Source organism: Gadus morhua, chromosome 10 (genome assembly GCF_902167405.1).
Source record: "Gadus morhua chromosome 10, gadMor3.0, whole genome shotgun sequence".
In the NCBI taxonomy this organism is placed as follows: Eukaryota; Metazoa; Chordata; class Actinopteri; order Gadiformes; family Gadidae; genus Gadus; species Gadus morhua.
The window spans coordinates 13,858,736-13,885,768 of NC_044057.1; the positions used below are offsets into that span (position 1 = coordinate 13,858,736).

The 27,033-nt window shown below is 47.9% G+C and overlaps 2 protein-coding genes, 1 long non-coding RNA gene and 1 pseudogene across 5 annotated transcripts; 3 read left to right on the forward strand and 1 right to left on the reverse strand.

The window, feature by feature from the left end:
• Window positions 1–1,083: 1,083 nt before the first annotated feature.
• LOC115552756 (carnosine synthase 1-like) lies at window positions 1,084–5,048 on the forward strand (annotated as a pseudogene).
• Window positions 5,049–6,008: 960 nt separating this feature from the next.
• On the forward strand, window positions 6,009–8,205 carry LOC115552015 (uncharacterized). Of its 2 annotated transcripts, none has more exons than XR_003978272.1 (6): window positions 6,009–6,581; window positions 6,698–6,754; window positions 6,924–7,049; window positions 7,165–7,272; window positions 7,443–7,542; window positions 7,800–8,205. It is a non-coding gene; the product is annotated as an uncharacterized LOC115552015 (long non-coding RNA). The 2 variants fall into 2 exon arrangements; XR_003978273.1 differs by having other exon boundaries at window positions 7,016–7,049.
• A 151-nt stretch (window positions 8,206–8,356) lies between these two features.
• On the reverse strand, window positions 8,357–11,282 carry aldob (aldolase b, fructose-bisphosphate). The gene is made up of 9 exons (XM_030367688.1): window positions 10,982–11,282; window positions 10,413–10,525; window positions 10,106–10,314; window positions 9,937–9,991; window positions 9,621–9,781; window positions 9,420–9,503; window positions 9,120–9,294; window positions 8,787–8,986; window positions 8,357–8,577 (listed from the first exon to the last, which is right to left on the reverse strand). The coding sequence occupies exons 1-9, from the start codon at window positions 11,185–11,187 to the stop codon at window positions 8,482–8,484; spliced, it is 1,299 nt and encodes a 432-aa protein (XP_030223548.1). The 5' UTR covers window positions 11,188–11,282; the 3' UTR covers window positions 8,357–8,481.
• A 1,519-nt stretch (window positions 11,283–12,801) lies between these two features.
• Window positions 12,802–26,845, forward strand: rnf20 (ring finger protein 20, E3 ubiquitin protein ligase). 2 transcript variants are annotated; one of them, XM_030367689.1, is made up of 22 exons: window positions 12,802–12,920; window positions 13,252–13,426; window positions 13,536–13,604; window positions 13,694–13,792; window positions 13,894–14,047; window positions 14,517–14,702; window positions 15,143–15,258; window positions 15,447–15,593; window positions 16,313–16,387; window positions 16,495–16,614; window positions 17,508–17,687; window positions 18,939–19,074; window positions 19,415–19,536; window positions 19,641–19,803; window positions 20,544–20,847; window positions 21,211–21,328; window positions 21,922–22,071; window positions 22,388–22,600; window positions 23,254–23,379; window positions 23,837–23,977; window positions 24,652–24,756; window positions 26,035–26,845. In XM_030367689.1, exons 2-22 carry the CDS (start codon window positions 13,259–13,261, stop codon window positions 26,209–26,211), a joined length of 3,069 nt encoding a protein of 1,022 aa, XP_030223549.1. In that variant the 5' UTR covers window positions 12,802–12,920; window positions 13,252–13,258; the 3' UTR covers window positions 26,212–26,845. The 2 variants fall into 2 exon arrangements, with proteins under 2 accessions (XP_030223549.1, XP_030223550.1); XM_030367690.1 differs by having other exon boundaries at window positions 20,571–20,847.
• Window positions 26,846–27,033: the final 188 nt, after the last annotated feature.

Genomic DNA, 27,033 nt, shown 5'->3' on the forward strand with positions numbered 1-27,033 from the left:
GTCGATGTATTAGTGTCTCTTCTTTTTTTAATATTTAATAATGTAAAAAATGCAAGGCCGAAAGGCGTTTTAATTGCTTTCGAAATCAGCTTTAATGTAACAATTTTCCAAATGTGTAAGTTGAAAAGTACTTGTAGGCTATATTAAGTGTGTATAAAGTGAGGAATGATGTCAGCGAGCAGCGCACAGAAATTATTCTCATTTCATTTCACAGTCAGAGAAGCCCTCACAATAAAGCCTGACGGAAGTCACCAAACGAGGGGAACACGACTAGATTTGAGGCCAAGACCAGAAGCAGGGAGTTTCTGAGGTCGGTAGGCAAAATGTGAGGAGGTAGACATCGCGGGAAAAATGCTTTTTGTTGTGCTTTTTGCTATCTCATCATGACATAAAAAGTGCAGCCACATCTTGCTCATGTTATCACTTTTTTTTTATGGCTGACCGAATGTAGAGAATGTTCTTGAAGACCTGCGTCCTCCCATTGCCTGTGGATGTCTGGAGAATAATGACTTTTTCTCCCTACAAGTGATCCTTGAGAAGGTGACAATACTTTTCTAATTCAAATGGTGCTGTCTTGCTCAACTTGTAAGAGCATTCAGGGCCGATCCTGAACAATTTGGTGCCCCAGGCGAAAAGGGTAGGCCTATTATAGACTTAAAGAGACCGTTTTCTAAAAGCAATAAGCAACTTGAGTCTAATTCACCGTTCGTCGGCTCAGCTACAAGACCACTTCGGGCAGACCCCTCTTCAATTGGCCACCAACCACGTAATTTACATATCAAGAAGGGGGGGCTTCTTTTGTAAAGGTCTCATGTACATTGATAAACCTGTAATCTGCATGCGCTACGATGTAGTCAGGAGCCTGGTCCTCATTAAGTTATAATGGGTTGAATAGACACGCAATTATACCAATGACATTATACTTACTACAGATTACAATAGTTACAAACACGTGGTCTTCAAGCCAGGACAATGTTTGGTTGAATTTTCTCCCAGGGTTGTATGACAGGGGGACTACCAGAGGTTAAACGTGTTGGGGCAAGCTGGCATTAACATGGACGAGCAAGACTGCAATGGCACCACATGCTCATCGCCGTCCAGATGAAGGATAGTGCCATGGTGGCCAAACCACTCAAGATGGGAGCTACCGCTCTGGTATACTAATCCAGAAGAATAGAAAGAAAACCCAGGCTATGACGTCGCTACTGCACAATATACGCCGCTCTCCTCTTCCTCCCTCCTGTTGAACAAGGCTGTGACATTTTACCTCGAGGGCCGCACCTTCCTCTTCAGCCATCCTCGCAAGGTCACCTACTTCCTGTCATGTGACCCTTATTCAAATGAGGAAGTCACCCGTGTGGCGGACTGCCCGATAGCGAGTTCTGGACCGCTGGGGAGGTTTTGGGGTGATGTCCTGACATCCAGGGTTCTGCTGAAGAAAGCTAGCCTCAACACACCCCCCACCCTGGCACTTCTGAACCCCTCAGCAGACACGCCCTTGGAGGAAGGCGTCGTGGGAGCCGTAGAACTGGTTCTCCTCGGAAAGACGCTGAAATGCAACCTCGACTCGATATAAGGTCTTCTCCTTACTGGAATCCAAAGCTGTGAGGCATGCTGACAAGGTGGGTTCAATGTCAACCCTGCGCTCTGATGATTCAATATTTTTGTTGTACAACATACATTCGATAACACAGAACTCGGTTCTTTGCCTTCCTATCATGAAGGTTGTGTTGAGGCGCAGCGGAGGCCGGTTTGTGGACTGGGCGGCCTCCTCAAAGCCGGTGTATCTCTCACTGGACATTACGGAGGAGGTGTGGGCCTACGTGGTCAAGCTCCTGCCGGGGCTGCTCCCTGGAGAGGCAGCCCTTCTGGAGGGCTTCTGCCCTCCCCTGAAGCCCCAGGCCACCCTGGAGGTGCGCACCTGGGAGATGTACACAGGTAGGGGGCTGGGTGAAAGGAAGGGTGGTGTGCTTTAAAGGTCAAGCAGTAATCAGTCAGAGGAAAGATCGGATTGTCACAGTGGGTGTAAGCTCATGTTGTGCCTGAACAGAATGGAGGTGAGGTTATTGAATGTCAATCAGAACTTGACACGGATAAGGTAGTGCAGATATGAATGGAAAGTCTTGAGTCTCCAATAAAAAAAATCGATGGAATGGTCTACTCAATGTACTATTGCCATGAAATTGCATCGTGGTCTTCCTTCCTGTCTCAGGTGGCCCGCCTCCCATCCCTGACCTGTCCTTCAGATTGTGTGCCGTGGTTAACCGCTCCCCACAGGACATCCATCTCATCTACAAGGTGCACGTAGATCTGATCTCTAAAGTCATTAGCATGGGTTACTATTAGTTTGTAGCATTCACCTTTTTTTTGCCTTCCCAATCTCTCCGCCAGTTGGTGTGTAGAGTGGGCGCCTCGGACTCTCCTCTCTCCCACCATCAGTCTTTGTGTCAGTCCTTGGAGACCACCTTGAGAGCATGCGGCTTTACTGACCCTATGTTTGCTGTCTCGCTCCGTCACTTAGCAACCAAGACTGCCCTGGACTGTGTCCGCCTCATCATGGAGGCAGAGTCCGACATGTCCTGAAAAATGAGGAGGCGTCAATGCGCAGACAGACATGATTGGTGCGCAATTCATATCATGAATGTGTTCATCTTAATTACCATTTTAATGCATATAGAGAAATTATACCACCTTACATGTTGTAATAATGATGTATTTAACTTTGGGGTCACTTGGTCTTTCAGATTTAATTTAAGTTGAGGTTTGTAAGATCAACCCTTCTCTGGTCTTCCTCCATTTAGGTGTAGATTTGCTCTTCACATCTGTGGTCCTGTTTTTTTATTTTATTAAACCATTATTTGACCAGGTCCTGGTAAAGTAGGGAGTCCTGTCCAAGATGGTAGCTATTCAGTTTCACAACAAAATTAAAAAGTACAAAGACCGAACATTTAGCAGTAGGTCTCAGAAACCACAGGTAACATTCTGGCACCAAACATACTGCTGGTGACAGGTTTGGCTAGTGAAGTAAATTCCATTTGATTTGCGTCTTACCCTTTACGTCTTCAATGACGTAAAGTAGGTATCAGGTCCTCTAGTTGAAGATGTGTCTGCAAGATGTTACAGGCTTCAGGGGCTGAAAACTTGTAAATCAATATCTGCCAATGAGTGCCAATGTTGTTAACATAGATAGTAAACTAAAGTGGACCCAAAACAGAACCTTGGGTGACCCCTTAATACCGCAAACATTTACTGTACTCACACACATCCATGCCAAGCCCATGACCCCTTTTACTCCTTTCCTTACGTCCACCAGATAGTCCTTGTCACGGCGACCCCAACCACTTTGCTTCCAAGATGGTGGATCACTGTGTGATTGGCTGACGGCCTCCGAGCTTCACCCCGACGGCTACGTTTGCTTCTGGGATGACTGCGTGATCCTGACGTCGCAGATCTGCGACACGCTCCGCCTGAGGGGTCCTCTCCCAGGGGCCGTGTCCATCGCCAAGGAGAAGAGCAGAACCCACCTGCACCTTCTGTCGCTGACAAAGGCCGCGGGGGTCCTAACCGCGTCCGTAGAGGAACCAGGAATGAACGGCTCGGAAGAGGAAACCTTAAGAGCCCTTGCCGAATTCGGTGCCAGGGATTTCCTCACTGGCTCCACAGAGACAATCGAGAGCACTTGCACACATTCCTTATTGGTTGCTTCCCCACGCCTCCCGGCACACACTTCCTCCCCTTCCCTTGATGATCCATTCCATCCATGCGTTCCCCTGCTCTCTCAGTTTCCCAGCTTCTACGCGGTGCCTTGCCACCAAGTGGAGAGCGTCTCGGACCTGAACAAGGCAGGCACGCATCGGAGGTGACCTGAAGGAGGAGCGGACCACCCAGGTATCGGGCTGGGCTTGGGGAACGCCATGACCCTGATGGAGTATGTAGATGGCACCGAACACGACGTCGACGTCGTCATATTCAACGGCCCCACCCGACCCCCGACCTTTACCGAGACCACGGCCCAGATGCCCTCGGGACTGGCCCCGGACAAGCGTGGCCAGCTGATTAGGGCGGCCTACCACGCCTGCCTGCGCTGCGGCCTGCGCGACGGCGTGTACAATGTGGAGCTGAAGATTCCGGAGCTGGGCCCGCGCCTGATCGAGATGAACGCCCGCATGGGGGGCTTCTACCTGCGCAACTGGATCCTGCAGCTGTACGGTGTGGACCTCGTGCTGGCGGCCTTCATGGTGGCGTGTGGCGTGCGGCCCCTCCTGCCCTCCGCCTCCGACCTGCCGGCGGGGGGCCACCACTTTGCCGGGGTGATGTGCGTGGTGTCCCAGCACCTCCAGGCTCTGAGGACCACGTCCAGCCTCACCTACCTGCGGAGCCTGCACCAGGAAGGAGCCAATTGCTTCAACGAGCTGGCCGCGGCCGACGAACTCATCGCAGGGCAGTTCGAGGAGCCCTTCTGTAACGTGGCGATGAGGGACACCTGCGCCGAGAGAGCCCGCCAGCATATGCTCGTCCTCTGCCAGGCCATGGGGCTAAACCGCCCCCCACACTATGACCTCACCTTCTTCCTGTCTGAGTTTAGTTAATCTGACGCTTTGGATCGGAGCAAACTGAAAGCGCTCATTTTGAATTAATCGAGATGGCTGGCTCAATGCGTTATTTGCATCTTGGTAGCGCCTTATTGGGTTTTAGGGTACAGCATGTATGCCGACCACTAAATGATTTACTCTCATGATAATGTGCATGGATCTATAGTGAATATAAACACGTCTTACTCATCTGAATCTTAATGTATTGAGGAGGATTCTTAAGTAATAAGTAAGTAATACACAGAATTTTGTGTTCAACAAATCACAGTGCTGAGATTCCTGGTCCTTTCATCAATTCATTAAGGGCAACGGCCCTTGTTTTTTATTCATGGCTATCCAAATATAGGCCAAATAAAAGTTCTAGTAACTATGTTCTCACTATCTGTGCAACCTATAAGTGCCTTAACATATCACCTTAACCAAGGTGTCAAGGTGTCAATAAAATATATTTTTCCAAATCACCTCAAAGGACTTCATTACAATTCTTCCTGTGAAACATAAAATGTGCACTACAGTGATGCTCAGAACAAGTGTGTCAATAACGATTGCTAGTTTGAAAATCCCGGTCATGCCAGTATTTTCCCGTAGTCAAAGCTGCTGGCCAAAATATTATTGAGAATGGCAGGGTAGAGAAGATGAAGGGCAAAAGGCAATTCAACGTCAAGCTGCTGAAATGTATTCAGCTTAAAGGTAATTTTGCATCATATTACATGCGTTCCCCAAACAGGATTTAAGAGCATTGCATTCTTGAGCCATTAGACCCAAAAGGCAAACGGTCAGCCATGAAAATGTACCCAGGCAGAAGTGGTAAACACAACCATCAGGTCTTTGTTGGTAAGGATGTTGGAGAAGTGTTTCGGCACTAGATGGCGAATTAGGACTTGAACATTACCTCTAACCCCCGCTTTGCACAGTCACTCATCTCCAATCCCAAAATCAAACAGGTTGCAACTATGGGTATTACACTGTGAATAACATATCATAGTGCACGGTGTAGTCCAGACATCTCCTCAAGTTGGTTCACTTGAAGTTTGGGATAATATGAGTAACTTATTTATTATTGTAAATGCAGATACAAGAGGAATCCACTGCCAGTCCGTTAACTGCTTTCATTGTATCCTGGACAGAGAGTAACATATTTTGCACCATACAAACTACTGTCTGATTCGGTCACCTCGATCCGGAGTCCACCAAATTCGAAGAAAATATTTTATTATTATTATTTGGAGTGATAAATACATTTGACAGCGACTGAATACTCAAAGATGTGGCAGCTCATGTGTTGTCCTCATCCTCCTCTCCCAAACCGAGGAGGAAGAGCAACATAGACAGGGCAGACGCAGGAAAGCTTCAATGTGGTCATGAACAGCAAGCCTCTGCATCTGTTCATCAAGAGGGAGGCTTACCTCATTCGACCTGACACAGTATTAGAGATAACACCAGTAGGCCGACTGACTGCTGAGTGCTCACTCATAGAGTGGTCATAACAACACCATATAAGGTCGAACTCAACGGTCCGTTCAACTGTCTCTTTATACTCTCTGAGATAAACCAGACCCAATAGGGGTAACCTCTTCAGCATCCTGACCAATATACCATCGAATTTCTGGGGTCCCACTGATGCTCCGTGAACTCCCGGCAGAGGGCATGACCGTTTACCTTGTAGCTCTGAATAAACCAATTCATGTTGAACCGTCACCACTCCTTCAGTCATACCACACCCAGATATCAGAGGCATCCCAGAAATTAGCATCTAATCCACGCTGGATTAAATGCGGGGGCTCAGTTGTGTGCGGCTGGCTGGATAAAGGGGTCCTTTGTTTTATCACAATTTGAGTAACATCGCCCCCTCGTGTGCGCTTGTGTCCTCCTTCCCAGATTGTGGTTTTGATGTTTGGCTGAGCGGAACTCCTGATGGCGTCTGAATTTTATTTTATTTACGGTGTGTCTGCAATTATAAACTACATATCCTTCGGGCAGGGAGCCGTGGTAGGCCTACATCACACTATTAACTATCGCTCAAAACATTGGAACGACGGCATGTTTCAATGCATGCTACATGTTAATGTTATCGTTCACAGTTGTCTCCTTTCTTTTCTTTCTAGTTTTTCATCTGCGGGATTCTTTCCATTTCAAGTGTCCGTCATCCATCCAAGAAATGTGTATGTTTACCTTAATTCTTGTTTTCGAGAGAGAGAGAGAGAGAGAGAGAGAGAGAGAGAGAGAGAGAGAGAGAGAGAGAGAGAGAGAGAGAGAGAGAGAGAGAGAGAGAGAGAGAGAGAGAGAGAGAGAGAGAGAGAGACCTATTTGTAAAACACCTTTCTCTTGTAGGTGACGGTGTGTTTGGCCATGTATGTAGTGGCCCTCATTCCAATGGTAATTTCAGCGCTCATCAGAATGTATTTTTTTGGTGTATGGTTTAGATATTTCGAAGATGAATTACCCTCCGAAATAATGGTAAGTGATTGCCCAAAACAAGCAAAAAACCAAACACAAACCATATTGAGTGGATGATATGGAAAAACGAATGTAATTCTCTAATTTACTTTGTCTCTTCTTTTTTTTCATGCAGAAAACGCTTATTCAAGCCATACTGTTCATTTGTAGCTTATGTGTTTCTGGACTGCTTATCTTTTTGTCTACGGCTGCACGTAGAGCTCTGAAGTCAACACAATCCCAGGTAATAATTTCCCTTGAAATTGACAACCGAAGTAAGTGCTATTAGTAAGGACGCGGTAGTTAGTTGCGTCTTAATTTGTGCTTGAATATAGTAGACCTACTAGCACCTTCCAGGCTTGAGCATATTCTTCCATTAAAATAAAGATTTTTTTCGTCCTGATCTATTTACAGGTGATTGTCCAGCACATCGAACCAGCCATGACACTTGAAACAATACCGACTGAATAGCATTTATTCTGCTTATTCAGTCATGTTAATCCGCCTTGAAATGGTAGGCTATCCATCTCACTGCATGATCTCACTACGCTTTGGTGCCATATCCGGCTTTATATGGACGTGCCAGCCCACCAGGTGGCAATACAGCACCTTTTTTATCTTTATTTTCCAACTCCGGCTGTGTTTAAAGCCTACTTTTGTACAATTATAGTGTGTTTAAGTTCATAATGTGTAACAATCTCTAATTCTTGTTTGATAATTTCTTATGTTTTATTATTTGCCTACCACTATATAGTGGCTACCACTATATAGTGGTAGCCAAAAAAAAAGGGTAAGAAAGGGGGACTACCAGAGGCTAAACGTGTGGGGGCAAGCTGGCATCAACATAGACGATCAAGAATACAATGGCACCACAGATATGCACATCGCCGTCAGATGAAGGATACTGCCATGGTGGCCAAGCCGCTCAAGTTGGGAGCTTCCCCTCTGGTAAACTAATCAAGCAGAATAGGAAGAAATCACAGGCTATGATGTCGCTACTGCACAATATACGTCGGTGAAGGTGTTTTGCAACACGTGATCTGATAACATTACCACTGCGTCTCTGCAGGAGTGGGACCCTGGTCTAGGTCAGCAGTGGACCACGCTCGAGAGCAGAATCTCTGGATAATCTTGAGGTTTTTCCTCCCACTTTCAGGAAAAGGAGAGCTACCAGGAACTTCTGGTCAGGGAGGCCCAAGGAATCCCCCTACATCCTTTATGAAGGACAACGACTGTTTTACAGAACAAGAAACACTTTGCCTATTCAAATTGAAAACATCTTCAATGCAACGGTTTTAACTTCACAAAAACCCAATACAAACATTTAGTTCAAAGTTGGTCACATTTATTCAGATCTGAGGCATAAAGAAATAGCAGGAGTTTGCAGGACAGGAAGTACAAACAACTTTGGTCCATCTTTATTTATTTTTTTCATCATTTTTAAATATTGCGTTTAATAAACGTAGCTTGCTGTGTACAGAGACTGCGTGGCGGACTGGTCGGACGAGCCGGTCGGCTTATATTCTCCCTTAGCGGCCAGGCCATTGATCTGAGGAACACAAGGGCCAAAGTCGACAGGCTGTTAATAATCAGCCACACACGTTGGGCAACTTCAAGGGAAAAGGATCCCGACAAAGTTAATATGATCACAAATCAGCCATGTGTTACTTAATAGCCAGATAAGCAATGGTATCTCAACAATCTTCGAATACATCATATTATTATTGTGATGCTGCCCCACCCCCCCCATTGGCTCACCTTCGCCCTTGTGCTGAAGGCTTGCTGGGAAGCGGCCTTGTTGGCGGTCTTGCCCTGCCAGGCTGCGAGTGCGGAGGCCTGGAGTGCGCGACCGAAGGAGAAGGTCAGCTTCCAGGGGCGGTGGAGGGGCACCTGGTTGACGGCGTTCAGGTTGAGGGAAGCTTCCTCCTCGCTCTGGCCTCCAGACAGGAAGCAGACGCCTGGGAGGAACCGGGGCACGCTTAGGTTAACCTAGTGTGCACCTTGCCATGACTTCTACAGCCTCCTCGGTTGGTAGTGCCACACCGGGTATGTCCGTCCCTCAAAAAGCATTTTTTTTAAAGAAAGCCTTACCGGGTACCGCGGACGGGACGGTTCTCCTCAGAGCGGTCACTGTTGCCATGCCGACCTCCTCAGGGGTGAACTTCTGGGTGCAGGAGTGTCCAGCGGTGACCATGTTGGGCTTCAGCAGGGTGCCCTCCAAGTAGACGTGGTGGTCGGACAGGGCCTTGTAAACAGCCGCCAACACCTGGGGACCAGGAATCGGTTCAGTTGGAAATGTAGGCGCCAGAAAACCAATCCACCGAGTCAAAGTTGTTGGAGAGCATAGCCTTTAGTGTTTGGGGCTTGTTTCAGTTATGGTTTTCTACTGACCTTCTCTGTGACATACTGGCAGCGCTTCAGGTCGTGGTCTCCGTCAGGAAGGATCTCTGGCTCCACGATGGGCACCAGACCGTTCTGTTGGGGCAAGTTGTGTTACTTTAACCGACCGGCACTCATGGAGTCCTCGTGAAGTGAATCACTGATGTACTTCACTGAATGTGCATGGATGCAGGATGAATCCTAATCACACACCTGTTGGCAGATGCTGGCATATCTTGCCAGCACGTTGGCATTTTCTGCGATGGCCAGAGCGGAGGGGCAGCCGTCGGAGATCTTGAGCACGGACCTCCACTTGGCAAAGTCACAGCCGTCCTTCTTGTACTGGGCACATCGTTCTGAAAGGCCGTCCAGACCTGCAGGGGGACACACCCGTTTTTAGACACCTTGTTGATGCCTTTAATATGATACGATCAGGAATGCATCCTTTAGTGTCGGGCCATGTTGACAATTACAGAAACGCAAATAATGTTCTCTCAAAATACAGAAGAGATGAGCTCCAAGCAAGTACCTTGTGTGGTGGTTTCACCGTCGGTTCCGTTCAGGCCAGCGGTGCCTTTATCTACCTGATACAAGAAATAAATTAATCAGTAACTCCCAGGGTCAAAGTGACAAATTTGTTGAGGTGCGAATCCTTTTAGGACTGGCTTGAGAAGCGGGCTTGTTGCCCCCTCGTTTACCTTAATGCCTACAACAATTCCCTTGTCCTTGATGACTTGGGGGAAGAGCTTGCCGTTGTCAGCCTTCTGGTACAGGGTCTCATGGAAGCAGATGACGCCCCCGATGCTGCTGGCGAGGGTGTCGACGGAGAAGAGCAGGTCGCGGAAGTAGCGACGGTTCTCCTCACTGTTCTCTACGTTGATCTTCTTCAGGCGATTTCCCATGGTGCCTTTGAAGGAAAACATAGAATGATTACTATCAAGGTAACTTTTGAATACACACAGAAGGAAACATTATGTCCAAGTCCAAGCATTGTATCCTTTTCACCTGTGGATTCATCTGCAGCCAGAATTCCCTTTCCAGGGGCCACCATCCTCTGAGCAATGTCAGAGAGCTCCTTCTTCTGCTCCGGAGACAGGGCCGGGAACTGATGAGTCATACTAAGAAAACAAAGAAAATGAGAGCATCAGGTGTTACGTCAGGCAGTAAAAGGTCCTTAGGGCCCCATTGGCTTTATGGAGTTGCATTTACTTCTGAATAAAACCAAAATCAAAATACCACAGGTAGGATTACTGGTTAATGTGCACATGCAAGAGAGTGGCTACAATTAACCTTTCCACCTATGCAAAATGTTTAGTTTTATAAGTGCAAAAACTGCCGGTTATAGATCAGCGTAAGAGGCGATGGATGATATATAGATTCACTGAACCATTTCCGCATACGTCGTCAAACCAATGAACAGAATAATTGCATCGCGAAAAGTTAAATAAAAAAATCAACATCATGGAAGATATGAATACAGATCCGTAAGTGCATTATAAGTTGAACACATGCATGTTAACTTCACCATTCAAGTAACTTTTACCAAACATGAGAAGCTTTTGCAGTAATCTTACTTGGCAGTTGTTGATATCACACTTGAAGATAAACGAACAGAAGGCTTCCGCTGCCACACAACAGACGAGCAGTGATCGGGTAGGACAAGCAGTCGCCACAGAGCGGGCTTTATTGACTGTGGAGTGGAGGAGGAGGCGCAACATGTGGCAGAGGCGTGCATCAGAGGCGTGCAGCGGCGTTCATCATGCAATTGGTCCAAACGCATAGACTGGGCGTGGTCCACGTATTAATGATCATTGTTGGACTTTGACTAATCACAACCTGACAGGATGATTTCAACTCCGAAGATCATGGCCTGAAAGTGTACTGGCTGTAAAAGCTTAGAACATATTAGTGGAAAATCAGGATCACCTTGTCGAAATGGATTGCATCATCTAGTTGGGACGTGTTCCAATCTAAATGGAGACGGCTGTCGCCTTGCAATGCTGCAAATCCGGTTACTTTGTTTTTTGTTTGAGTTTTTTCTTCTCCCTCTACTTGAGTTATCTATTTTAGTTACATTTCTCAAAAGGAGAATAATATGCATGCGTTGTAATGAAGATTAAATGCACATTTCAGAATATTTTAGTTGGGACAACATTTTATGTAGCCTAACCCATTAGTTCAGAGGTCCACCATTGAAGATAAGGCCTGTTCACACAACATGATGATGAATACTATCATTTTATTGTATTGAATGCATTTAGAATCAAGATAGTCGTTTATTGTTCTCAAAAAGGAAATTCATTCTCACTGACAATAGGGTGTACCCTTAAACAGAGTATATAGACATAGTACGCAAGACCTTATAATAAAATACAACCCAACACAAGACTCGATTAAATAATATTGTATTATCATTCACATACGTGTCAAGACCAGGGCCGTGGCACCAAATCCTGGGCCCTGTATACGAGAGGTACTGATGCCCCCCCCCTCCATCAGGGGGGAGACGTGGCCGTGTGCAACTCCTAACACTATGGGCTGGTGGATAATTCAAAAGAAATATTTTTTTTTTTTTTGCCATGGGCCACCCCTCTGCCTTGGGCCCCCCCAATCATGTACCTTCCCCATAGATCAGGAAGGTACATGATTGGAAACACTCTTCTGCAGATGTAGCACTTAGTGTGGCTTGGTTATTTCTACAAAGAAGTGAGCAATTATTATTTTGTTTTGTTTATGCACTCTTCTCGTGTCCAACCATACGCCAAAAGACTTCAACATGACGTTCATAAACAGTATTGATCCTGGTTCAAAGAACTTTCAGGGACTTTACTCATAGCCCCAGCAGTCATTTGCTGACTCCTGCGTAACATACACCCAGCGATGAGGTAGGACAGAGGACGGGAGCACATGAATGAGCCAACCTTTGATCAACATGGACCCTGGACCCCATGAGCAATGGTCTTCTAGGTCAGGAGTTCCGCCTTTCAGTCAAACTTCCTGCGCAAACCTCCATGAAAAACTGCTTCATTCTTTATGAGATATTTTCTGGGTTTTATCACAGAACCTAGGCTTCTGAGTGTTACTGATGTGCACATAATGGTTTTATAATGTGATTCACATATTTCTCAATTACAATAAACCCTTACTGGATCCTAAAGCATAGTCCTTCCTTCCCATTTGTACTGACTGGACACTTGGTTTACAGTTCCATGATATCTGCGGCAACAAGGCCCTTTGCAGCTATTTGATGAAAACCGGTTTAACGAGTCGAATGATAGATGGGATCGTTGTATCTACACAGCCTTGGCTTTTGTTCACAGCTCATGTGAATGCACTCTGCTTTCCTTTCCTGTTGGGGGCGGTATTACACATGATAGTTGTAATATGAACTCGTAACAAACAGACAGACACTTCCGCTTCCGGAAACCGTCCCCCAAAAAAGCCGCAACATAAACACCACACTCAAAATCATCACTCAATAGATTCAGTAAATCAAACATTTTGTGCAAAACGGTAAGAGCAAATAATGTTATTTGATCCACTAAGACGTTTAATCGGATCAACTATCCGGGGAAGTTTGTGTTTTCTTTCACAGTAGTACCCGGAACAATTGAAAACACTAGCTTCCTCTAGCTACGAGCTAATTCTCTGCAGGATGAATAATGTTAAACCCGAGAAGAATAACTGTTGATCACCTCAATACCCCCTATCGTGTTTGCATACTCATATTTAAATCATGCTCCGAGACGACCACTAAAATAATGCTTTACAAAAATGATGTCTTATGGGTAAGTATTACTGCTTTTGTCTCTGAGCAACCTGTCCATGTATTCTGTCTGAGCAGCGTCAGGATGTCGGGCCAGAAGCGTCCTTCTGAGGCCGGCGGTCCTTCCTCGGGGCCTCCCGAGAAGCGGAGGGAGCGGGACGGGGGAGAGGACGCCGGTCCTGGGCTCAGCGCGGCTGCTGGGGGGAGCACGGCTGTGGAAACTGTCATCAAACTTGGACTCAACGCCAACACGGTAAGAAGAATCACGATCGAAGTTAGGATCTGCCCTATTTCACCCTGGGCGACCCCCACCCCACCCCCACCTCTACTCCTCATGTCATGTTTGAAACGTCTCTTCTCAGGAGGAACAAGACATCAAAGCTCTGCAAGTTAAAAACCGCAAGCTGGGAGAAGCCCTTGATCAAAGACAGGTAAACCAAAGCTTATCTTCAAATTTCTGAGTACAACAGTTGCATTTTAAATGAGAAAAAAATCCTAATCTGGATCTTGTTTGGTGCAGGTGATTGAGGATGAGCTGCGAGACCGTGTTGAACGGCTGGAGACTCGTCAGGCCACAGACGACGCCAGTCTACTCATCCTCAACAGATACTGGAACCAGGTAAACCACAGCAACACACCTCCAACAAGTAGGTCAACCCAAAGCCAGCCAATCAAACAGCAGAGCGTGACGGCCCGCCCTCTTTTATCTCCTGATTTCAGTTTGACGAGAACGTGAAACTGACTGTGAGGCGCTGCGACCAATCCGACAAGGAGCCCGAGAAATCTCCCGCCACCGAGGGACAGGGGCCGAGGCTGAAGCCGGGAACGCCGGAGCCGGATGGAGACTCGAATCAGGAGAGGCCCAAGGACAGAGGTACAGAGAGACGCATGAACCAGGAACTAAAAGCCATTGCCGTTTTGCGATGAAACGTGTGGCCATCTTGGGTTGATTATGCTTACCTGTATCAGTTGACCATGTGAGCAATGATTTTTACTGTTCAGTGAGACGTTGTGGGTAGAAAGCGTTTTGAAAGTATGTAGCTGTAGGGGTGGTAGCAAATCTTCTTCGAAGGACCGTGGCTGTAATCAGGGCTTACAACCACATTTTGGTTAACCTAACAATTGTTAGTGCTTGGCTGTTCTATCAACATCCTTTCTCTATCAACAGCGATATATTATTTCTCTTTCTTGTGACTGATGTTGGTCCCTTTGAGTAAAAGCGTCTGCTAAATACCCTACATTTAAATGTAAATTATATTTGGATTAGATATTAGGTGAAAAAGAGTCATGTACCTGCCATGTCACACTGTCTGTGCACCTCTGCTCCGCCGCGGGGATCATAGGCCACCAGGGGGAGACGGCCACCTCCTTCCTGGCCACGCTGGCCAGCAGCAGCACGGAGGAGATGGAGGCGGAGCTGCAGGAGAGGCTGGACTCCAGCCAGAAGCAAGTGACCCGTGTGGTGGAGCTCTACGAGGGGCTGAAGAGCACCGTGGAGCGCCTCAAGGTGGAGCCCGACTCGGGCGGCGGTAAGACGAAGGGCAGGGCATGGGTTGAACCAGGGTTGAATTTGGATGTACCGGTTGGAAGTGTGTGTATCTGTATGTTGGCTTAGCTCGGGAGACAGAGTCGGTTGACTTGTATCCGGAAGGTTTGTTAGACACCTAAACCTAAACCCTAACTGCTCCCGACGAGCTGGCTGTCGCATTGCATGGTTGACTCTGCTGTCGGTGTGTGAATGTGTGTCTGAACAGTTGTAAGTGATTTGGAATAAAAGCGTAGTAAAAGCCCTCATGTATAGACGTAATGTATGTGTACATGTATCAACATTGTACGCCCTTCTATGAGTGTTGGAGGATGCAATCAAAACGTATGGAGGAGAGTGTCATTGAAGCTGCCCGTGGATATGATCATCGACATTATTCCCTGAGGAGTTTGCAGGCCTCGTAAAATACTCGTCTCTTTCCAGAGGGCTCTCTATGGCAGGTGGCCTCCCAGCTTAACACCCTACTGACCAATGAGAACGACAGACTACGTCAACTGTCTGAAGATCTCACACAGAAACACAGTCAAATGACCACAGAGGTATGGAGCACCAGATCCCCCTAGTACATTGGCAATAGCACATGCATACATACATTCATACATGCATGCATGCATGCATGCACCTTCATAGAGCCACTGTCAGCAACTCGGCAATCTATTCCAGACAGCGTGTAGATGCCCCCTGGTTCCCCCTCCTAACCCTCTGCCCCCCCCCCTCCCCCCTCCAGTCTCGTTCCCTGGGCCGTGCGGCCGCCAAGGCGGACACCCGGGTCAGCGAGCTGCAGGGCCTCATCGAGGAGCTCCAGTGGGACATGGAGAAGATCCGCCGGCGGGAGAACCGGCTGAATGCCCGGCTCAGCGAGATCCTGGAGCGGGTGAGTCCGGCGCCGTCTTGTCTGCAAGCTGGCTCGATTATGGGAAAAATCATACTCCAGATTATTTTGGTCAATATTGAACTCACGATTATTCAAACGATTATTTTTGAGTTTGAAAACATGTTGCATTTATTCAGCATGTCTCTCCCAAAAAAAACGGAACTGAGAACTTTCAAATTTCGCAACAAAATGGTTGAAAATAAATTGTTTCAATTTAAAATAATATACAGAAATGTATCCAGCTGTTCTGCTCCTTCTATAAAACATTAAATAAAAAATAAAGTAAAGACTCAAAAAACTATAATATGTTCATTTTGGCATTGAAATCGTGATCACAATTCGATACTTATTGTATGTTGTACGTCCTGGCACTCAATGTACGCACTTATTGTATGTTGTATTTAGTCACAGTACTTATTTGTGTCGCATCTTATCCTAGCTATCATTGCTGTGTACGGGGAATAGCGATTGTTAGTGCTTGGCATTTGGTTCTATGAACATCCTTACTGTACCGACAGCGATATATTGGTTCACTTCTTCTGACAAATGTACTTATTGTAAGTCCCTTTGGATAAAAGTGTCTGCCTAATGCCTTAAATGTAAATAACTACAGGTGGAAAATAACAATTTGCTCAAACCTGGTACAATGCGTCACTCCTAAAGGTTAATGTTTCTTCTGTAGATTGCCCCTGTTTAAACGGTGCTTAATTGTGTTGCAGGTGAACAGCAAAGGCTACAAGGTTTGCGGCGAGGCCAGCAGTGTGTGTGGGACCATCACCATCAACAAGAGAAAGGTACCGTAACCGTAGTTGTCCCGGGGGTCGATGTTAATCCGGAGCACACGCAGCTCCCTGATCTGTGGGCCGTGTTGACCCTGAACGCCCCTCGTCTCTCCCTCCAGTTCGAGGAGATGAACAGCGAGCTGGAGGAGAACCGGGAGCTGGCCGATAACCGCAACAGTGAGCTGCAGAAGCTGGAGCAGGACCTGGCCAGCGTCAACCACGAGAACAACAACATGAAGGTACAGCGAGCCCACAGCACACACTTGGGTTTATAGACCGATGCTTAAGGGTGTACGTCTCTCCTTGGAAGCACGGATCGCACTTGATACGTTGGCTCCGATGCCGTAGACAAGCGCTAGTTTACTTTTGAAGCAGTTCTGTGCGGTTCGGTTTGATAAGTGTACGATTCTTTTGAGGTTTGATTCACGTTTACTTTTCAATACTTGCATTCGGAATGAATAGACTATTCTTTAAGCAAATAGTATTGTAATACGTCTAACCATAGGTCTTATATACAACAGCATGAATGCATTACATCTGTCTTTTCATCTTTCAACTTTTTGTGCTAAAACATTCATATAAAATCATCGGCGCGCATGTACTTGAACTGATTGAAAAGCCAACTTGCATAGAAACTAATTTCATTCATAAGAGCCTACTACACATGGGAGTTGTGTTGCGGCGTAGCGTCCTCTAGTGGCGATCATTATGGTTGCATTAACACGGCTGTTCAGACCCTGCATGATGGGAATGTGAAAAGCCCTGATGTCATATGCTACAAAAACTGATGTCAAGTCGCGAATTAAGCGGAACCCGCTCAGCAATGTTTATTTCGTAGCTTCCTGTTAGTGAGACAAATCTATTTTGCTAAAAACACTTGTCTGGCATGACTTATTTTTTTTAATCGTTCATGTTTCAAAAATGTAATTTTGACAATTGTATTTATAGAAATGTAGTCTATATGGGATCTTTAATGGGCTTGGAAAAAGTCTGGGGGAAAAAAAACAAGGACAACCAAGCAATTCCCGGTTTTCTTTCTTGGAAGTGCAGACGATTTGCCGTTCAGTCGGGTTGTGCTGTTTGGAAACACCCCCTCATGTTGTTGTCGTCCCCCCCCCCCCCCCCCATGTAGGCGGAGCTGCTGAGCCGGGCGGAGGGCGTGGTCAAGGACAGTGCGGAGTACCGCTGCCTGCAGTCCCAGTTCTCTGTGCTGTACAACGAGTCTCTGGGGCTCAAGAGCCAGCTGGACGAGACCCGCACCCGCCTCAACACCACCCGAACGGCCCGCCTCCGCCAGCTGGAGCACATGGAGGTGGGTGTGTGTCGGGGTCTGTGTGTGTGTGTTTGTGTGGGTGCGTGGGTCTGTCTGTGGGCGTTTGGGGGTCTCTGGGTCTGTGGTTGTGTATTTGCATGACTGGCTATGCATGTTTGGACGTTGGTTGATCAACACATTGTCCACACAGTTCTAAAATACAGGGAATGATCATAACTTGGCCGTGGGTTGAATTTGCAGTTCAGTGATTTAACGTGTGCATGTATAAGCCTTCGATAGCTCGATCAGTTGAGCGCCAGGCTACTACCCCTCTCCCACAATACCCCCATTTCCCAAAACATGTCCCGTGTACAGAGGTACCATAGCTTACGTCACTTTATCACCAGGTCCCTAATGAGGAGGTCTTGGGTAAACGAATCGGCCAGCTCGAGTAGAAATGTGTCAGGAAGTGACGTTGTCTCTGACAAGGTGTTGATGCAATGGGGGCCAATTCAATGATGGCACCCATTGCCCCCCGAATCATCCCTGGCAGGAGGGATCCCCACTCGCCGTTCGTTCTCTACATTTCCTCCTTGCTAATTAAGGGAGTTTTTTTCTTGCCCTCTGGGGGGCTACGGTCAGGGGGAGGTAATACACACACGGCCTGTTCAGCCCTTTGAGAATGTACCTGTGACTAAAGATGACATATTATACCACCAGGTGTGAGTTTGATTAGCCGTTAAAAGACATTTTTTAAAATCTGCCTCTTCTGACATCACTAGCGGGCGTGTCTACCGAGATGTGCGCTGGATGGATAAGTCTACCAGCCTGCATAGTGGACTGTAGCAAACGTTGCTCATCTATCCGTCACACATCTAGGTGGACACGCCCACTTGTGATGTCAGTAGAGGCAGAATTCAAAACGTCTTGTAACGGCTAATCACACCTGGTGGTATAATATGTCACCTTTAAGGGCTATACAAACCAAATGTATTAATAATAATTGATATCGCGATTTTCTAGACACTCGAAGACGCTTCACAGTGAAGGGGGGACCTCACTCACCACCACCAATGTGCAGCACCCACTTGGGTGATGCACGGCAGCAAAATCTGCGCCAGAACGCTCACCACGCGAGAGTGAGGGAATTAATGAGGCAGCCGATTATACAGGAGGATGATTAGGGGGCCAGATTGAATGGGCCTGGTCGGGCAGCTTTAGCCAGGACACCGGGGAAACCCCTACTCTTCGCGATAAGTGCCCTGGGACCTTTTCGGACCTCGGCGAGTAATTGAATGTGCCGTGTGTCAGAACGACGAGGTGGCGCTGCAAAGGAAGGTGCGGACGGAGGTGTTCCAGCTGGAGGACACGCTGGCCCAGGTCAGGAAGGAGTACGAGATGCTGCGCATCGAGTTTGAGCAGACCCTGGCAGCCAATGAGCAAGCAGGTAGATCACACACACACACACACACACACATACACACGTACACACGGACACACACAGACACACAACCGAACCCTTGACATCAACACGAAAAATCCCTCTGTCTGTGGATCTCACCGCCTCCTCTCACCGTCTCCTCCTCTCCCCCTCCCTCCTCCCACCGTCTCCCCCTCCCTCCTCTTGCCCTCTCTCCCCCCTCCCTCCTCTTGCCCTCCCCCCCCCCTCCCTCCTCTTGCCCTCTCTCCCCCCCTCCTCTCACCATCTCCTCCTCTCACCGTCTCCCCCTCCCTCCTCTTGCCCTCTCTCCCCCTCCTTCCTCTTGCCCTCTCTCCCCCCCCCCCAGGCCCGATCAACAAGGAGATGCGCCACCTGATCAGCACCCTGCAGAACCACAACCAGCAGATGAAGGGGGAGGTGGTGAAGTTCAAGCTGAGGCTGAGGGAGACCCAGACTGAGCTCACCCTGGTGAGTAGGGACATGGTCGCCCTCTGCCCAACGCCTCGTCCTCAGCCCCCCCCAGGGAACGCTCACCGCTCCGCCCCCCCCCTCCCCCCCCCCCTCTGCCACAGGTCCGCGCCGCCAAGGGCAGCGGCGTGCTGCATTCCCAGTCCAGCACGGAGATGGATGTGAAGGAAGAGACCGTCTCTCCTGCAGCCACCGTCACCGCCGGCGACGCCGCCGCCGCGGTCAAGGCGGAGTCAGACAGCGGCTCGGCCACGCCCAGCAGCACCGGTGAGAAGCCGGCCCCCCCTGCGTCGTAGCGAACGTCATGCCATCGTGTTGTGTTGCGCTCACACACACACCCACGCAAAACATTGTGATTTTAAACTGTTTTAAAAGTAAAACATCTGAACATCAGTTTATCCATACAAAATCCTCATTAAATCCTAATAAAGGTATACACATTGAATTAATCCGACCTGCTGTACATATACACAGCAGTGAGTCCCACTCCCACCCTGCCTAGTCATCCTCATCCCAAAGGGGGTCTGACACACGACCCCGGATTCGTTCCAATGGAACGAATCCAACGTTAGAAAACCTCTCATTGCAACACATTGACCAGTCCCTAAGTCTGCATATTCATGCGGGAGCCGCATTTTTTTCAAATATGCCGCACTTCCCCGCAAAATATGCGGGGCTTGCAGGATTTCATAATCCCCGCATTTTCGTTGCAAAAAAGTCACATACATCTTAGCAGAAAGTTGAAAAGTGTTGCGTTTGCTACACACAGCCATTTCCCCCTGTTGCATGGGAACGTTATGGAGTGACGTAATTACGCGACGTGAACGTCATCGAAAAGCTGCATTTTTTGCAAGTTCCTGCAATTTCATTGCATAAAATTGCATAAATATGCCGCATATTTCTGGAGGGACTGAAAATGACCATCTCTCTTGTCCGTAGTTCGTATGAGTGACTGTCTCATTCATTCGTTCATCCATTCATTCATCCATTCATTCATCCATTCAAAGGGAGGCGTGTGTCTTGCGGCCCCCCAGGTGTCCTGGTGAAGACGGAGCCCGGGGCAGATGGGGACGTGAAGGAGGAGGAGAAGGAGGACCGGAAGGAGGACAGGAAGGAGAGCGTGAAGAAGGAGGAGCGCGAGAAGGAGAAGGAGCGCGAGAGGAGCACGCGGGGCGGGGGCGGGGCCAAGGAGGAGCGGGACAAGCCCGGCAGCAGCCAATCGGAGGAGGCGAGCGGGGACCGCCCCTCGGTGGGCGGCGTGCCGAAGAGGAAGGAGGTGGAGCAGCTGAAGACCGTCCGCACCGAGCTCAAGTAGGGGTCGTCTTTTACCCGTTACCAATGACAACCAGATAACAACATGATGGAGATTAAGGAGGTGGTGGTGGTGATGATGAAGGTGTTGGTGATGATAGAGGTGTTGATGATGACGGTGATGAGGAGGAAGGTGTCGGTGGTGATGATAATGGTGGTGGTGGTAATGAAGGTGGTGGTAATGGTAATGGTGGTGGTGAGGAAGGTGTTGGTGATGATGAATGTGGTGGTGGAGGTGATGATGAATGTGGTGGTGGAGGTGATGATGTTGGTGATTGTGATGATGATAAAGGTGATGATGATGTTGTGGTGGTGGTGATGATGAGGGTGATGAAGGTGATGATGATGATGTTGTGGCTGCAGGAAAGCCCAGGAGTCCCAGAGAGAGATGAAGCTGCTGCTGGACATGTACCGCTCAGCGCCCAAGGAGCAGAGGGACAAGGTGCAGCTGATGGCCGCTGAGAAGAAGGCCAAATCAGAGGTAGGGAGCACCTTCTATCTGCCACGGCGTTCCACCACAAACACCCAACAACAACAACACTGTTTCATCTGTAGAGGCTCCCATTGCAGTTCAAATTCTTTTCATTTTATTTTGTAAGTCTTTTTAGAGTTTAAAGGAGCAATATGCGAAAGGTGTTGCTTGGAATGTGCTCTGAAACACATTCTGTCATGTAGACGCTAGAGGCTAAGAAGATCTCGCTTCATTGCTAAAATCGTAAATCTTTCATCTGAACAATTGTCTTTTTAACTCATCCTTTCACTGAGTTCAGAGTTAAATGCTTTGTACCAGAGGGTCCACATCATCCACACGTCGGTTGTAGCGTATACTTGCAACACACATTTCCTCAGTAGAGGGTCTCCTAGTTTTGTTGTGATGATCTGACGACCCTCCTCTTTCTTCCTCCTCCTCCTCTGCCCCCTCCTCCTCCTCTTCCTTCCTCTTCCTTCCTCCTCCTCCTCCTCCTCCTCCTCCTCCTCCTCCTCTTCCTTCCTCCCCCTCCTCCTCCTCCTCCTCCTCCTCTTCCTTCCTCCCCCCTCCTCTTCCTCCCTCCCCCCCCCCCCCCCCCCCCCCAGGTGGAGGAGCTGAGGCAGCGGCTCAGGGACCTGGAGGAGAGGGAGAGGAGGGAGGGCAAGAAGATGGCGGACGAGGAGGCCCTGAGGAAGATCCGCTCGGTGGAGGAGCAGATCGACATCCTCAACAAGAAGCTCTCCATCGCCAAGCAGGCAAGCGGCCGTAGTGGACGTTATCGCTAACATGTGACGTTCTTAAGAAAGGTCCATTCCTTCCGTGTGGTTTGATCGGTGCGATGGCTTTATGGTTTGGTTCCAATTGGACGACGATGGGAACGACCAGTGTTTGGAGCTGAAGGCTTCGGGTGTCGTTTTGGTTCTTCTTTAACGCTCTGAATAAACCTCCCAACGCACACCTGCTGACACACCTTCATTCACACATTTTAAACACGTGTTCACACATTTAAACACACTTTCACACATGCATGCGCACACACGCACACACACACACACGCTGGCACCCATGCAGGAGGAGGATGCGCTGCTGAGCGAGATGGACGTGACGGGCCAGGCCTTCGAAGACATGCAGGAGCAGAACATCCGTCTGATGCAGCAGCTGCGCGAGAAGGACGACGCCAACTTCAAGCTGATGAGCGAGCGCATTAAGTCCAACCAGATCCACAAGCTGCTGAAGGAGGAGAAGGAGGAGCTGGCCGACCAGTTGCTCACGCTCAAGACCCAGGTGAGGCCCTGCGGTTGGTTGGTTAGGACTCGGAGATGAACACGAATGGGGACACGCGTGTTCACACGCACATGTACACGCGTGTTCACACATGTTCACAAAACACGTTTTCTCACGTTCACACGTATTTAACCACAAACACGCATAGACAGACACAGACAGTCAGACACTGTAAGACTGGATTCATGGGTAAGACTCCAGTCTTAAACCAATGTTCAATGACCCACAGTGGCTGATAGAATGTCAACAGTCCACTGATCAAACAGACCTGGAGATTAGCTCACTACTCAGACCACACTGAGTCAATATCAATTCATAGCACAAAAAACAAGAAAAACGACATGTAAAAGATTTATACCGGTCTATAAAACTATACGTTTGATGAATCTTTTAATTGCAATCAATTAGAGGAGGAATGCATATCATCACACACATTTTAGTCACATAAATACTCTTTATACAAACGTAGTGTTTTTTTATCGCGATGTGCACCTTCCCAGATTCTAACATTAAAACCATGGCGGGGAAGTACAAATATTTTTGTACCGAGTCACCCCTCTTACTCTGAGCTCTCTCCTCATGTACCTGCTGCCACTCTCCTGTCCCCGCCCTGACTCCTGCTCGCCCAATCCGCTGCCTCCTCGCCCCTCCAGGTCGACGCCCAGCTGCAGGTGGTGCGCAAGCTGGAAGAGAAGGAGCGCCTCCTTCAGGGCACCATCAGTACTGCAGAGAGGGAGCTGGCCCTGAGGACACAGGCCCTGGACATGAACAAACGCAAGGTAGGGCGCCCACGCCTCCGGATGATGATGATAAAGCATCCAATCACACATGTTTGAGTTTAATGAACGACATCTAGAATGAAGGGCTGTTTTCCCAAAGGCCTTCAGCTTGAATGTTGATCTAAGAATAGAAAATATCCACCTGGCTTCAATCAATTATTTGTACCCTAAATCATTCGGCCCAAAATGTCCTAAAGGCTCCTACCCACTAGGCCTCAAACCACTCAGTAGTGAGTCTGTCGCTTCAGTTGGGGAGGGGGGTGCAAGGGGGGGCATCGGGAAGAGGGGGGGGGGGGGTGGCGGCTATCAGGCTGAAGCCGGCTCTGATTGTGGCGTAGCGTCGCTCAAGACTCAATACACGCGTATTAAAGCCCCTCCCGACTGCATTTCCCCAGACCGGGGTGGTAGTGCCTCGGTGTAGTCTGAGGCGTGATAAAGACATGTTGACGTTGTGCAGGCTCAGGAGTCTGCTCTGCTGTCGGAGGAGGTGCGCACCCAGCTGGAGCAGGTGCAGCAGAGGCTGAGCCTGGTCCGCGAGGAGGTGGTGGAGAACAGCATCTCCCGGGAGAAGGAGTCCTTCAACTCCCGCCGTGCACAGGTACGCGCACGCACATGAACATTTATGCCATAAATCCTGCTGGATATTAACTTTATACATGTATTCAGACATTTTCTTCTTTCTGAAATATATTGGCGTAAGTCTTTGGATATCATGTCTTGTATCCAAAAAAGTATTTGATTTATATTTCATATATCAGCCCCCAGAATGCCTTCTTGGCCTCTTATGTGTTTTGGAGCAGTGATGTTAAAAAGAAAATATATACGGGAAAGAATGGCTTTCCTGCTCTCTGCACACATCGACCTGGAACACTGAACAAAGTCGTTAATTATTGATGAACTCGATTAACATTGAGGAACTTGAGGAATTTTTAGGAACTCGATTAACATTGAGAAACTTGTGGAACTTTGAGGAACTCAAGGAACATTGAGGAATTTGTCCAGCTTGGTGTTTGTAAATGATTTATGTCTGTTTGTAACCTTGATGACCTGCTGCTGACTCTCCGAGCCAGCACCTCCCCTGAAGAATACATTCTGTATCTCAATGTACCTTCTGAGTTCAATAAAGGATCAACATATTTATAATGCAGAGGTTCCTATTGGATGGCTCCTTGTTTCAAGGGCTTCCTGTCACATGTCTTCAACCACTGGCGGGCAGGGAGCTGGGGTGTTGGTTTCCACATGCTTTCCTAACGGACACGTCTCCCTCTCCAGGAGGACATCTCCAAGCTCCGGAGGAAGATCGAGAAGGCCAAGAAACCGGCCGAGAAGATCAGCAACGGAGACGATATCCTAAACGAGGAGATCAACGAGTACAAGGTGAGGGCGTGTGTCGCAGCCTCGAGTTCTTCCATCGTCCCTGGAGATCAGGATCACCAGACGGCTTGGATTGTACATTATTCAGTAGGCTGTAGTAGGAGGAAGCACAGGCCTAAATAGTTTCTCCACTTGGAATTGATTGGCAATTCAATTAGAGCCTGTTTATTTTCCTCATTAGATTTGCATTTAGGGCCTTTAGCAGACGCTTTTATCCAAAGCGACTTGCAATAAGTACATTTGGCAGAAGAAAGAGAAATGATATATCGCTGTCGGTACAGTAAGGATGCTCATAGAACCAAATGTAAGCACTAACAATTGCTAGGTTAACCTATTCACTGTATACAACAAAGATAGCTAGGATAAGATGTTACATGATGCTAAGTACTATTTTTAAGCTCAAGGACACAAAACATACAATAAGTGTGTACATTAAAGGGGACCTATTATGCTTTTCGACTTTTATGACCTATAAACGTTAATAATAATAATGATTGATAGTCATGTTTAACCATACACAAAAAACAATGAAGATTTTCGGGAAACTATTCCTCTCATCTGGGCGGTTTCAGCCTTCTCTGTCAACGCTCCGTTTCGTCCTTCTCCGCCCACTCGCCCCCCTCCTACCAACCCAACTCCGTTGTGATTGGTTACCTTCCTTGGAGTGCAAGCGCGGGGAAATGTGAACAAGTGAATCGCAATCGCTGTCCCGAGTGTTTAGCGCTCTGCACAGCCACCCCAGACTGTCAGCAGGGAATACGTCTAAATGCATGTACATCATTATTTGACACTTAAGTATGGTTAATCATGACTATCAATCATTATAACAACATTTATAGGTCGTAAAAGCATAATAGGTCCCCTTTAAGTGCCAGGACGTACAACATACAAAAAGTGTATACCTTAAGTGCCAGGACGTACAACATACAATGAGTGTGTACATTAAGTGCCAGGACGTACAACATACAATAAGTGCGTACATTAAGTGCCAGGACGTACAGCATACAATAAGTGTGTACATTAAGTGCCAGGACGTACAACATACAATAAGTGTGTACATTAAGTTCCAGGGCGTACAAAATATGTCATAAACATAAATCACAGCGGACCCAGGGACCTCACAGGCCAACAACACATTCAGGTTGATTCATAACAATGAGTGACAGATTGGTGGCACATTCAGGACCGGGCGGGGTCTGGGTGTGGTTCCCGGTTACCCCGCCTCCCTCGGATCCCGGGGCGGTGGCCACTAACAGCGTGTGTCTCCCCCCCCACCCCCAGGCGCGACTCACGTGCCCATGCTGCAACTCGCGGGTGAAGGACGCCGTGCTGACCAAGTGCTTCCACGTCTTCTGCTTCGAGTGCGTGAAGACACGCTACGACACACGCCAGAGGAAGTGCCCCAAGTGCAACGCCGCCTTCGGCGCCAACGACTTCCACCGGATCTACATCGGCTAGAGGAACGCCGCGCCCGAGTGTGTGCGCGTCTGTATGTGTGTGAGAGAGGGGGGTGGGGTGTGTGTGTGAGTGCGGTGGTGGTGCAGGGGTGGTGTGATGTGAAGATGATGAAGGTTGACTGTTCCCCACCTACATTGTGGTCTGTTGATGTTCTTCTGGTTCTGTCCACTGAATGGAGCACTTCTGTTGGGATGTCGTCAGGAGGCTGCATAACTAAGTTTGATACTGCTTGTTGTGTGTGTATTTGTGTGTGTGTGTGTGTGTGTGTGTGTGTGTGTGTGTGTGTGTGTGTGTGTGTGTGTGTGTGTGTGTGTGTGTGTGTGTGTGTGTGTGTGTGTGTGTGTGTGTGTGTGTGTGTGTGTGTGTGTGCCACCCACATGTAAAGAGAGGGAAGTGGTAACGTTCCAGACAGAAGATCAGTAGGGTATTGACCAATAAAACGTTGCCCCCACTGTAGTTGATATATGTACAATTTGTGGTTGCATTTTGTGTCTATGTGGATGTTTTTTAGTTTTTTTTATAATTTGAAAACTGCCTTTTCCGGTCTTAGTGTTGTCAGGATGTCTGCGATTGATGTAAGTGCTGCTCTGCTTGTTATTAAACTGCCATCCAAACTGTGGGATGCTGGCTCTTGTCTACTGCTTACTCCAGTTTCTGACTTATACCCATTTTTTGCATTCAGTATTCTTATTCTTTAAGCCCTATGAGACTGTAATGGTGATTAAGGGATATACAAATAAATTGGAATTTAATTGAATTATGATGGCTGTTATCTATCTCCACATGGTTTAACTTTACAGTTTAACTGCAATTATAAATCAC

Bases quoted from the DNA above. Each gene is read 5' to 3' on its own strand.
- rnf20 (XM_030367689.1), top strand. From the start codon at position 13,259: ATGTCGGGCCAGAAGCGTCCTTCTGAGGCCGGCGGTCCTTCCTCGGGG. The intron at 15,594-16,312 runs GTGAGTCCGGCG...ATTGTGTTGCAG, and splicing joins TCAGCGAGATCCTGGAGCGG to GTGAACAGCAAAGGCTACAA. The intron at 21,329-21,921 runs GTAGGGAGCACC...CCCCCCCCCCAG, and splicing joins AGAAGAAGGCCAAATCAGAG to GTGGAGGAGCTGAGGCAGCG.
- aldob (XM_030367688.1), bottom strand. From the start codon at position 11,187: ATGCGTTTGGACCAATTGCATGATGAACGCCGCTGCACGCCTCTGATG. The intron at 9,992-10,105 runs GTAAACGAGGGG...TTCTTGTATCAG, and splicing joins GAATTGTTGTAGGCATTAAG to GTAGATAAAGGCACCGCTGG. The intron at 9,782-9,936 runs GTACTTGCTTGG...GTCCCCCTGCAG, and splicing joins CGGTGAAACCACCACACAAG to GTCTGGACGGCCTTTCAGAA.